Genomic DNA, 14108 nt, shown 5'->3' on the forward strand with positions numbered 1-14108 from the left:
ACAATGGAGGAAATTGATATAATAATAACCCCGGCAAGAAACACATATAGCTGAGGTGGAAAAACAGGGTTGGGAAACAATGGAGAACTTCAGTATTGTCATTTAACCCCGCGCAGCGCGGAAGCAAAATTCATATATAAATTTATATAGAGCAAGAGTGAAGGAGTTTCTCTATTGAGAAAAAAATAAATAAAAAGGAAAAAAAAAACACAAAGCTACCTTTCCTCCCTTCCCTTTTCCTTTTCTCCTCTCTTTTTTTCCCTTCTTTTTTCTTGTTGGGGACGTTTTTTTTGGGGGGGCGACCGCCCCACCGCCCCCCTGGCTATGCGCCTGGTGGTCATGATAAAATACATCGTGAAAATGCACATGTTCATATTTTTGTTCGGTTTGATATAAGATATCATTTTCGGCTCATGTAGAAGTATAAAGCTTTGTTCACACTTTTATTTCTTTTCTTCTTTTTTTTGCATTAGGCAGAATATAAAAAGCTGTTGTGCTAAACCAACTTAGAGGTTAATCTGCACCTTTGAAAGATGACGAGTGTTGTTGAAACACTCGCCGAACCAAACAATTGGCATAAACTATTGTTTCATATTTTAGTATATACTGAGCCATTTTTATAGAAATAAAAAACACGTTACTCTTCAGGGGCCGCAGAATGTTTTTTTTAAAGGGGGGTTGAGCCCAAAGTAGGGGGACTGACCATGCAAAAAATCACCGATGGTCATTTTTACATTTTTGAACAAGTTTTGGAAAAAGGGGTCTGAAGCCCCCCCCCCCCCCCCCCCCCCCGGTTCCGCAGCCCCTGCTCTTGACTAAAATTGGTTTAGTACGTGATTTAAAATGTAGGATTATTTAAAAATGCGGTTGTAAATACATTTTACTCTGTAGATATATTTTGGAGTCTTTCCTTAAACACTTATTTTATATTAAATCATTGACGCTGGTGTGGATGCATGGCTCTGCGATATAGGTCTACAGAAATCTACACGCAAAAGTAATTTTCGTTTTAAATTTGTTTAAAATATACTTTTTAAATCATTTTCATATAATATGTTTGCAGTCTAAATCAAAGTTCATACAATCTTGCAGTCGGGTTATGGTTTTATAGTGAGTGCGATCATCATTTTATTTTTATTGGTGATGGTTGAGCTAATGCAATGACGGCATTCTACGTTTTGGGTTATAATTGTACGATCTTATATCCAGCAAATTAACTATATAACGCTATTTGGTTGTTTGCGTTTTGCTTTCGTTTTGCTGTTGTTTATGTGACTTATTTTCATTGCCCAGAATAAATTACGGAGTGCATGTATATACAATTATTGGAATATCCACTGTATAAAATTAGGGTGTTTTTCAGTGTTTGAGATTAAAATTATAATAATGCTTATTAACTCAGGTTGTCACTTTCACATGGACCCTGCATGTAGGCTACATAAAATATGTTATTATTATTCTCCTCCATTCTTATACGTCGAACGCCTGCCTGACAAGAAGCATAGGTTCGAACCCACTACCTCCAGTTCATGAGTCGGACGCTCACCCACGGGGCCGCCAAATTAATATTTCAATAACGAATGATTCTGAGTCATGTAGTTGATATTATAACGTAGCTTTCTATAGAGATTTTAAATATATGAATGTATATATACTAATGTGGTTATAAAGTGGCTAGTTTCGCTCTTATGCTGCCTGGAACAGAATATACTCAGAATGAACATGATTAATCACATACCATGTAAATTCTCTTGCATTTTGTATTCCGAACATCTAGTGACATGTGAATGTGAAAGTCTGTGAAAGATAAATTGTATCTACGACAGGTTTTTAAGAATGTTGTTTAAGAATGGTATGCTGAGAAATATTATTTTAATAATTATCTCGAAGACAGAATGAGAACGATGCTATTGGAATATTGATATTATGAGATCACTTTTGCTTTTAGGATTAAAAAGGAATTGTAAAATGAGAGAAGGGGAGAGGGTAGAATCGATAGGAAAAAATAAGAGAGGGGGTAGACACTCCACCCCCCCCCCACACACACACACACACACCTATGACGCTGAAAATTTCATCAACATCAGATGTAAAATAAAAATATATGACGTTTTGAAGTGCACTTAATAAAAAAAAACAGTTATATGCCTATCCTCGACTGAAAGGCAAATGAGGAAACCGATGCCACCACCCACTTACTGTATCTTTCGTATATTTTATTTTATTGGATATGAAATATCTTTATCTTTTCATTATATTGGGAAACAAGGTTAATATTCCATGGAAATGTGAAATTGCCCAAGGTTGCAACCTCTCGTGATTCATAAAGATGTTTCCTGTTTGTCAAATATCCAAAAAGTGAAATATCCTATTTCGCATGTAAATAAAATACAAAGGAAATACTGAGTGGATGACATCATAATATTATGTGCATATAACGGATTTGTGAAAAATAGGCGAAATTTTAAATTTTGTTATTTCTCATTTCGATCCTTTTGAATAACAATTACTATATGGTTCTGTGAATAGTCACCCAGATATAACAGTATAAATCATGTAATTGACACACAAAGTAATTCAGAATCTATGCCATATTCATTTCATAGTGAACATATAGGCCTACTGTTTTACAACACTGACCGACTCTTTGAATTGCTCACAAAAAACCGAGTTTCCTCTTAGTTCAAAGGTTTTAACCAAGTATTTTCAAAATTGCGCCTTAAGAATCATCAATCACTATCAAAAGAATGTATTCTCGTCATAAACTATCGTTTTATGCACATACTTGTCATTCATTTCAGTTAGTTTTTTTTTTAAAGCCCAAAGTAATTATCCAAAGGTCAACTCACCGGTGGTGCCGAATTACTACTAAAGATAGGCTACTATTCTGTAATAGACGAACTAATCTGCGACTGACAGGTTCTGGTTCTGCTGCTCTAAAACCTGATGATACAGAACTAAAGAAATGCTAAAGATATTGATAAATTTGCGGAGAACAACCGTTACCCATGACTCTTTCTCCTCTAGCTGGCCGGCAGGGTGTGTCTACCCCAAGCGCACTCTTCCCTTAAGTGTTCGGGGCAGGACCTAATTTGCATATTATTTGCACCTGAAAAATCCCAAACAGAAAACCTATATCCTGGGCTGAATGAAATACTTAAGGCATGCATTCAATTACCTCTGGTATTAGACAAGACCTCTTTCATACGAGAAAATCAAGTTTTTCTAACACTAATCCCATGCATGTCAATGACCTCCGGCATTAGAGACACTACAGTGCGTCCCGAAAAAAAACTATACATTTTTTAAATGGCTGCCAAATAAAAGAAATATGTATCACTTTATACTTATATACTGTATATGTAAAGCCAATGAAGTCAACTTTCAAATGACACCAAAAAGTTGGAAATATATTTATGCTTGAGTGAACACTGCCCACTTAAACCAGGATATGAAAATGATTGCTGAGATCATGGACTAGGTCCATGCTGAGATCCACATGATAAAGTTGAAATGCTGCCCCAAAAGTGTAATTTGTTGTCACTCATGCATAAAAGTTCAATTTGATAATTTATGAAATTCACTTAAACAACAAAAAGTTCAATTTTATAATTTATGAAATTCACTTAAACAACAAAAACTGGCATCACGGTTGATCATTAATTTATCACAACACCCTTAACTTTGCAAGTTCCAAAGATTTGCCTCTCAGAGTGACAGAAATCGGAAGGCTGAATCCGGCCCAGCCTAATTTTCATACCCTTTGTTTCAGTGGGCAGTGCTCGCTCAAGCATGAACAGTTTTCCAACTTTTTGGTGTCATTTGAAAGTTGACTTTATTGGCTTCCATATATGTAGGTTTTTTCCCCAAAAAGTGATATATATATTTTTTTGCAGCCATTTTAAAAGTGTATAGTTTTTTGGGGGGCACAATGTATAGCAATTAAAGACCTTTTTCGCACAAGAAAATTGAACCTCATTTCTCAACATTATTTACATTCACCACCGATGACACGTAAGTTTCCATGACACTTGCTCCGGGCACTTGTTCTGCTGCAAATTCCACATAATCATGGTGGAATGACCAACTTAAACGCTGAATTTAAAAGACAAGTCCACCCCAACAAAAAGTTGATTTGAATAATAAGAGAAAAATCCAACAAGCATAACACTGAACATTTCATCAAAATCGGATATAAGATAAGAAAGTTATGACATTTTAAAGTTTCGCTTAATTTCATAAAACAGTTATATGCACATCCTGCACATTTTCTCCTCATTGTCAAGTGATACAACGATTAATTCCTCCCTGAACATGTGGAATTAGCATTGTTTAATACTATATGGTTCAGTCAAGTTGGTCCATATTGTCAAATCTATAAAAAATTAGATATTGTGTAATTCAAACAATAAAAAACAAAAGAAATAGTGAGTGAGGGACATCATCGACTGACTCACCTAATAATGTGCATATCACTGTTTTGTGAAAAATAAGCGAAACTTTAAAATGTCATAACTTTCTTATTTTACATCCAATTTTGATTAAATTTTCAGCACTATGCTAGTTTGATTTTTCTCTATTTATTCAAGTCAGCAATTTCCTAGGGTGGACTTGACCTTTAACACTTTACCCTAAACCTAACATAAACCCTCGTGCAACACCTAACCCTAACCTAAATCTTAGACGAAATAAAGCCCGGAACAAATGTCGTGTCACCACGAAGGCTAGTGCTAGTTCTTCATTTATCTAGATAAGGATATTTAGCTTAAAGGGGATGATATTGTTTACTGTATTAAAGCTTATTTTCATTCCCAGAAGGAAAGACCAGTAAGAATTTTTACTGGTTTCCAGTAGAATTTTACTGGTTTCCAGTATATTTTTACTGGGCCATTTGATTTTTAACTGGACCAGTAAAAATCAACTGGAGACCAGTTCCAACAATTGCATTCCAGTTGAAGCAATTAGTAATACCAGTTAAATTGTTTTTCATCAAACTGGTGTTTCTGGTCCAATAAATGGTTTCCAGTAGATTTTTACTGGTTTCCAGAATATGTTTACTGGACCAGTTGATTTTTAACTGGACCAGTAAAAATCAACTGGAGACCAGTTCAAACAATTGCATTCCAATTGAAGCAAAGTAGTAATACCAGTTAAATTGTTTTTCATCAAACTGGTGTTACTGCAGTTGGTCCAATAAATAATGACTTTATTTCAAGTAAGATAATTTGACGAATTATGGAAAATGAATCTTGCAATTCAGACAAAGTTATTATCGTTATAATTGTTATCATCATTCATCTTATAATTATCATAATTATTATTATTATGATCATTGTTATCATTCTTATTACTGTTATCATTGTTATTGATATTGTAATTATTATTATTGATATGATCATAATTATCAAGTATTAACATTATCATTAAAATAATTATTTCCTTTAATTATGATTAAGATCAAAGCAAGATATATTCCTCTGATATAGTCAACTGGTCTAAAGTAATTCATTGTTTGAAATTGAACTGGTCAAGACCAGTAATACCAGTAATTATGATGATGCGGATCACGTGGTTTACCTCATTTGCATATTTCCTATTTTAAAAAGAAAAATCAGGATTTAGAATGGAATATCCTTGCAATGGCACTCATTGTTGTTTAAAAACTTTCCAAATAAGTGTGTGAACTAATTCACAATGAAAATGTGTAATTGCATATATCACATTTAAAATAACAGCAGAAAGATTAATTTACCAACCATCTTTTCCATCACATTTCACTGACCATGGTATATAACAAACCAAATGCATGTAATAAATTGATCCAGTAAGACCAGTACGAGGACCAGTTCGACCAGTTCGAGGACCAGTCAGACCAGTAGAAAATACCAGTAAAGACCAGCTTGAATTGGATACCAGTATGAAGACCAGTAACAACCACCAGAAACAAGACCAGTATAAAATTCCAGTAATTCAAGACCAGTATAATTTTTAACTGGACAAGTAAAATTTTAACTGGACCAGTATGACCAGTTAGACCAGTACACCGATGTTCCAATTTCCAGAGTTACCAGTTAAAATTCTACTGGTCTAACTGGTCCAGTGGAACTGGTTTTTCCTTCTGGGTTTTTAGCATTTCAAAGTGATGAAATATATAGGCCTTAAATTTATGTGTGTGTGGTTGTGTTTGCGTGTATAGATATCATATCTGTCTGTGCAGACGTTGGTAGACCGTACTTTTCCATGCTTGTTCCCGACGTACACAGCTGCAAAAAAAACATGGGTGTTTAAACTGACGCCAGGGGCGCCAGTAATTGGTGTCCCTAGAAGACAAACATCATGGTGTTCCATTGCACCCTCGTGATGGACAATATACGAGAGAGAGTGTACAATAAAATGTGTTGTGTAACAGAAACTAACATAACCCATTGTGTTAAACCCACTGAACTATATAGTTCAGTGGTTAAACAAACCCCTTAACACGAGAGTAAAATGGCGGATATATAGCTTTCTATACGCACAAATAATCACTGCAGTTTTTTATGAATACCCCAGGTGTATCCTCACATATGCAAGAAAAACACCACGGATCCCGTGATTTCTATATAGTAGTACATGTAATAGTACTACAGGGTTTCGTCATCCAACATCATGGTCAATAGCAGAGAGGACTTTGATCGTTAGAAACACTTCCCGTCATGTTATCAATAGAAATTATCCTCTGTTTCGTTCCTATACTCCGCCGGGGCCACTCGGGTCTGGAAGGGTGTGTAGACCCTACTCTGCATATATATATGACGCCACAGTATGTATCTTTGATTTGTCATTGAAGATTTGCTTGTTATTTGATTAGTACATTGAGGGGTTAAAGTTTGAACGATCGTGATAGCTGCTAGATATCTTCGGTTTACCAAACTTCATGTTGTAGTCATCTTACCGTGTCTTTAATGGTGCAGTATATATGGCATGCAGTCGTCGTACATCATATTCAGGTATGTAGAGCAAGTTTTGTGCCACTTTAATCAAATGTCTTATTTTCATCTACATTGGTCCTGTGTTATCGTAAATCGACAACTCTTGTAAAGGTTGAACAATATGTGAATTATAGAAGTACGGTCTAATGATTCTACCCTACAAAAGCGAAGTGACTTTAGCACTTTGTCAGTTCATTCTTGAAAAAAAATTACTGCTTGGATAATTAGCACCTTCTCATTGTCAGGTATTCGTTGTTTTTTAATTGGTCCTTTTAACATACCTATCTCACACACTTATAATGTGCTTACATATCTAGATATGGATATCCTGAAAATTATCTTGGGATGTGATTTCATATATTTATTTATTTTGGGATCCCGATCAAAATAAATTTTTGGCAGTAAAATAAAATCACCAAAACGCATTTCTTTATATCATTCAAATCAGAATTGCTTTTAGGACAAACCCATTCAGTGGCGGACCGTAACCCGGAGGAGACAAAGTATTGGAGGGGCACAGCATTTGTTCACAAACAATACAGTGCCCCTCCAATGCGTTGTCTCCTCCGGGTCACGGTCCGCCACTGAACCCATTCATATAAGCAAACAAATATGTATACCCCCTAATGCTTCGAAGGTGGACTGAGGCAGGCGTCGCGGGCTGCTCGAATTATGTGTAGGCCTATCACCCCCCCCCCCTTTTTTTTTTTTTTAAGCCGGATTGACGCCGGCTCAAACTGAGGAGACTGCGTAATGCCGGGCCGGCTTCAGTCCCTGCAATTTGTATACTTATCTCCTAGTTGACTCAGGCACGTCAGGCCGGCTTGATCGACCACTGAACAAGAAACAACGAACAATTATAGTTATATAGCTATAACGAACCGTGCAAATTGTTTGATTGAACAATGTAAAATATTGACATGAAAAGTCAGGTGACTCGGATCACCTGAATAGGCAAAGTGAAGCAGGCTTATTTGTAGACGTACATTAAGGCCTCAGACTATTAGACGGGTCAATATATGGTTTGACCCGGAACAAATTGCAACAAATGATTTTTCAACTGTTTCTGGCAGTATTTGACCTCAGGAAAAACATACTAAAAATCTACCAAAATCCGCACATGGGAAAGTGGTTATTTTCAAGATGGCGTCCAAGATAACCGCCATTCACTGAAAATGGATATAAGTCACTCATTATCGACCCTAGAATCCTATTTGATTTCATATTCCATGGTACAGTGGGTAAACGAATTTGTTGAAACAAGTTAGAGTGAATATTAGCAATCTAGGGTACCTGAAAAATCCAAGATGGCGCCCAAAATGGCTGCCGTAGGCTAAAAAATCCTTACTTACTTACTTAAGTGGCTTTAATTTGGTATATATTCAATGGTTTTACTGGCGAAGTAGTACATCGGGACAAGTTACAAGGATAGTCAGTGGTCTGGTGTGTCCAAAAATCCAAGATGGCTTCCAAAAATTGAGTTTAAAATGGCTGTTAATGCTTAAAATGGACATAGCTCATATCACATCCACCTGAGAGATATGATTTTGGTGTCTAGACCATGGTTTCAATGGACAAATAATACACTGGGATAAGTTACAAGGACAGTCAGTGGTCCGATATGTTCAAAAATGCAAGATGGCTTCCAAAAATGGAGTAAAAAAATGATGTTGCTACTTTAAAAAACAAACATAGTTTTTTTCATTATCCGGGAATATGATTTTGTGCCTATACCAAGGTTAAATGGGTCAAATAATACATTGGGATAAGTTGCAAGGACGATGGGTGGTCAAATATGTCCAAAAGTCCACGGTGGCTTTAAAAGTAGTATAAATTAGCCGCGCTGATATTTACAAAATGGACAGAGTTCATGTAATATCCGTCAAGGGCATATGATTTTGATGACTAATCCATGGTTTTAAAGACAGAAAATTAGTTACAATGACAGTCAGTTTACTAGTATGTCAAAAATCCTAGATGGCTTCCAAAAATCGGAATTTTAAAATCACCGCTTCTACTTTAAAATTGACATACTTCATTTAAAATCCACCAAGGAAATATAATTTCGGTGTCCACACTATGGTTTCATGGTTAAAATAATACGTTTGGACTGTTTGCATTGATATGCAGTTGTCCAATTTGCCTAAATATCCAAGAGGGTTTTCAAAAAAGGCATCTGAAACGACTCATATCACTCAATAGTGGTAAGAGTTCTACAATATCTACATGTATCTGTAAGAAATACTGTTGGTGTCTAAATTGTGGTAGGAAAGGTCAAATAATACATTCGAACAAGTAACAATGATGGTTACTATTCCATTTTGTCAAAAAATCCACGATGGATTCTAAAATTTCATCAGAATGGGTGGTGTTACCAACTCATGAAACAATATGATAACTTATCCCCATGTATTTAAGTGTAGGCACCAATATTATTTCTCACAAGTGGATATTGTAGGAACTAATATGTCCATTTTTAAGTAACAGCAGTCACTTTAGAACCCATTTTTTAAAGCCAACTTGGATTTCAAGGCAAAATGGATAACTGCATATCATGGTAACCAGTCCCAAAGTATTCTTTGACCCTTTAAACTCTAGTGTAGACAGCAAAATCATGCCTCCAAGATGTATTTCTAATAAACTATGTATACTTTTAAGTAACAACAGTCAATTTACACCCCATTTTTTAAAAAGTCATCTTAGATTTTTTAACATACACACATTTGACTGGTCTTGTAACTTACCCTTAGTGTATTACCTGACCCTTTATACCAAGGTTTAGATATCAAATTCGTATTCCCCAGACAGATATTGAACAAACCATGTCCTTTTATAAGTAACATCAGACATTTTTTACTCCGTTTTTTGACGCCATCTTGTAATTTTTTAACATACACACATTTGACTGGTCTTGTAACTTACCCTAGTGTATTTCCTGACCCTTTATACCAAGGTTTAGATATCAAATTCGTATTCCCCAGACAGATATTGAACAAACTATGTCCTTTTATAAGTAACATCAGACATTTTTACTCCATTTTTGGACGCCATCTTGTAATTGTGAACATACTAGACCACTGACTGTCATTGTAACTTAACCTAGATTATAATTTGACCCTTATAACCATAGTTTAGACACCGAAATCATATATCACAGGCGGATATAAAATGAGCTATGCCACTTTTAAGTATCAGCAGCCATTTTAGAATCAATTTTTGGAAGCCATATTTGATTTTTGGTCATACCAGGCCACCGACTGTCCTTGTAACTTGCCCAAATATATTAATTGATCCTTGAAACCAGTGGTTTAGACACGGAAATCACATCTCCCAGGCCGATATGAAATGAGCTATGTCCGCTTTAAGTATTAGCAGCCATTTCAGAATCAATTTTTGGAATCCATCGGGGATTTTTGCACATACCAGACCACTGACTTTCCTTGTAACTTGTCTTAATGTAATATTTGACCACTTTAACCATGGTATAGATACAAAAATCATATTTCTGGATATTGAGTAATTTATGTCGGTTTTTTTAAGTAGCAACAGCAATTTTAGACTCCATTTTTTTAAAGCTATCTTGGATTTTTTAACATACTGGACCACTGATTGTCCTTGCAATTTGTCCCAATGTCTTATTTGACCATTGACATCATTGTCTAGACACCAAAATCATTATGTCCCAGGCGGATATAAAACGAACTATGTCCATTTTAATTATCAATAGCCATTCTAAACTCCCTTTTTAGAAGCCATCTTGGATTTTCGGACACACCAGACCACTGGCTGTCCTTGTAACTTGTTCCATTGTACTACTTCACCCTTAAAACCATTTAATAAAAACCAAAATTAAAGCCACTTAGATGAATTGTGGATTTTCAGTCTACGGCATCCATTTTGGGTGCCATCTTGGATTTTGCAGGTACATTGGAGGGCATATAATTCACTCTAGCCTGTATCAACAATTTTTGTACCCCCTAGACCATGAAATATGGACCGAAATAGGATCTAGGGTGGATAAAGTTTTAGTTGTATCCATATTTAGTGATGGCGGCCATCTTGGACGCCATCTTGAAAATAACCACTTTCCCGGATGCGGATTTTGGTAGATTTTTAATATGTTGTTCCTGAGGTAAAATAGTACAAAACACCGTTGAAAAATCATTTGTTGCAATTTGTTCCGGGTAAGGGTATTTTTGGTCGTATATTGACCCGTCTATATGTGTATGAGTTTCGCATCGATCTCGAAGCTGCTTCACATTACAGACGTTACCAGAAAAGGCGGCTTCAACCAAACGCATGTAAAAAAGGGTGTTACATATTATAATTCCAGTCGCCTCCAACGCCGGCCGGCTTCAGTCCACTTTCAACGTATTTAGGTATTTTGTTTGCTTAGTAGGTCCATGTGTAAATATAATATAATTTAAATTGTTTTCCAAGTAGAGGATTATGTTTCCACATGCACGTTCAAATTGTGAGGAATAGTGTAAAATCGTGATCATTTTCTGTTTCAAAATGTCTTGTATTTCTTTATATTTCCATCTGTTAAAACTTTAATGCTACGCCTGTAAAGAACATTTCTCCTTTTTATTACTGAATATTGCCACTGGTTATCAGGTATCCTCTTTTATTGTTTATTGCTTTTGCATTTTTTGAAATTTAATTGCAGGTGTTATCTGTCGTACAATGAGGGGCAAAGAGGTTTTAATCATCTCACCCGCTATATCGCGACTCAACTGACCGTTTGAACGTTTGCAAAGAAAAGACAGATCGTGGCTGTGATAAACACACAATATTATCAGATAATGTGGACACTTTATAGGACCTATATTCTTTTGTAATTAATCGGCCCGGGGAGCTGCGACAGACGAATTACCTGGCGTAAAGATTTGGAGACTCAGAACAAACAATCCGCGATTTCTTATTCTTTAATTATTTGATTTAACGAGGACATCTGGCCAATATTCATACTAGCCAGCCAATTGACATCATGACGAAAACAGGCCTATTCTCTGTTCTGATGGTGTACTTGATGTTTTCGTCTGACATTGGTGATGGTGCAAAGTTCCTTTTACCAGCAACCAGTATGCTCAGCTTGCCGAGCCATTACATGGGTCTAACAACCATTACCCAAGTCTTGGTTAAGAGGGGTCATGAGGTGGTTCTGCTTATCATCGACAAGAAGAGCCTCAAGGGATTCCGACCAGAATCTTACACTTCGAACATTACCTTCCCGAACTCACTGTCTGACGAAGAAGTTTCCGATATGTACAAGATTAGAAGGACTGTGATGTCAGATTTTAAAAACAGTACCTATATGGAATTAGTGAATAGCCCAGTTATGGCTGAATTCGATAGATTGATGTATTTCGGTTGTTTTGAGCTCTTTAAAAGCGATGACACTCTTCGAAAGCTTAAAGAAGAACGCTTTGATATGATGTTCACTTTTCCCATGACCGATTTCTGCGACGCCGCACTCGCTGCGTATCTGGATGTGCCGTATATTCTTCTGTCTGGAACACGGCGCCTCCCGACTTTCACCGAGGACAATGCCGGCATTCCTATTCCAAACTCATACGTTCCTTTTAGTTCGTTCACGCCTTCCCTGACCGACAAAATGAACTTCTTCGACCGACTTAAAAATGCGTTCTACCACTACGGGGTACATTACATCTTCGAATACTTTTCGATCTATCGTCCTCTACGTCAATTGCAAACTACCTACAACATTCGCCTTGATCTCACTCCATGGCAAATGGTGAGTAGAGCAGAGCTGTGGTTGTGTCACAACTCCTGGGCCTTGGAATACCCAAGGCCAATAGGACCAAACTGGATCCCAATACCCGGATACACCATAGAGGAGCCCAAGCCGCTTCCTGAGGATCTAGAGACATTCGTTCAGGGGTCTGAACATGGATTCATCTTATTCACATTGGTTAGTATACTTCAACATTTTGTGAGAGTTCGTTTACGTCTTGGGTTGGGGTTTTCGAATCCAATTTGAAATTGTAATAAATAAAACTCCTAGAATGATTTCATAGATCGTACGGAGAGCAGCTGGGAGGTATTTGTCGAATATTGGCGAATCAGGACAGAAATTTGGTGGTAAATTTCAGTGCAAACGAAATATTGCAGATATGTCATTTGTCGAGATCGAGTCAAGGAACTGCTGTTTTGATTCACCAATTTTCGACAAAGATGTCTTGGTTGTTCATTTCATTATCGGAGGGTATTTGACAATATATTTTCTCTGTTCTTGAACTCTTCGTATCTCGCGAAGCGAAAAAAATCCCAATATGAACACATCTGACGAAACAACTTGCATTAGTAACATAGTTCATATTTCAATTTGTATATAATATGTACAATGTATAATGATTATGTTTGAGTATGTATATGAAGTTATGAAACTAAAAAAAATCATTAAAAGAAAAAAAAAACGTAGTGAACACATAACGCAAGGCAGTAATTTTATGAACTTTCATTTAAAATTTCTTTAATCAATAGAAAGTAGTGTAAAAAAAATATTACAAAGCGCACAATTATGTTTGCTATTTAGTGGATGATATTTTTTTAATCCTTAGCAAAATAAATTGGAATCTAACGATTCGTACGTAGCAGACCTTGAATAGATAGTTAATAATAATAATTATTTTTCTTCCTCTTTTGTCTTATCTTTCTCCCACTCTCTCCCTCCCTCTCTCTTTCTCTCTCTTTTACCCACACACACCACTCACTCACAATTTTGGGGGTTTCTGCCCCCCCCCCCCCTTCTCCGTCCTCCCCAACCTTCCTCTTTCTTTCTCATCCACCAATAAAGGGCTCAATGACTGCGTCCTTAGGGACAGACACCTTTAACGACATGTTCTCGAAAGTTTTCAGTGAACTTCCTTATAGGGTCATCTGGAGATTAGTTGGTCCGTCTCCTCGTTTCCTTGGAAACAACACTCTCATCCAAGAGTGGTTACCTCAGAATGATCTGCTAGGTTAGTATTAAATAACAATCTTATCCAAGAGTGGTTACCTCAGAATGACCTGCTAGGTTAGTATCAAATAACACTCTTATCCAAGAGTGGTTACCTCAGAATGACCTGCTAGGTTAGTATTAAATAACACTCTCATCCAAGAGTGGTTACC

The 14108-nt window shown here is 36.4% G+C and overlaps 1 protein-coding gene across 2 annotated transcripts; it reads left to right on the forward strand.

The window, feature by feature from the left end:
* Positions 1-6455: 6455 nt before the first annotated feature.
* LOC129270893 (UDP-glucuronosyltransferase 2B7-like) lies at positions 6456-13980 on the forward strand. Of its 2 annotated transcripts, none has more exons than XM_064106876.1 (3): positions 6456-6989; positions 11641-12906; positions 13792-13980. In XM_064106876.1, the coding sequence occupies exons 2-3, from the start codon at positions 11962-11964 to the stop codon at positions 13960-13962; spliced, it is 1116 nt and encodes a 371-aa protein (XP_063962946.1). In that variant the 5' UTR covers positions 6456-6989; positions 11641-11961; the 3' UTR covers positions 13963-13980. The 2 variants fall into 2 exon arrangements, with proteins under 2 accessions (XP_063962946.1, XP_063962947.1); XM_064106877.1 differs by having other exon boundaries at positions 6458-6802.
* The last annotated feature ends 128 nt before the right edge of the window (positions 13981-14108 follow it).

The sequence above is a fragment of the Lytechinus pictus genome, chromosome 11, assembly GCF_037042905.1.
Source record: "Lytechinus pictus isolate F3 Inbred chromosome 11, Lp3.0, whole genome shotgun sequence".
NCBI classification, from domain to species: Eukaryota; Metazoa; Echinodermata; class Echinoidea; order Temnopleuroida; family Toxopneustidae; genus Lytechinus; species Lytechinus pictus.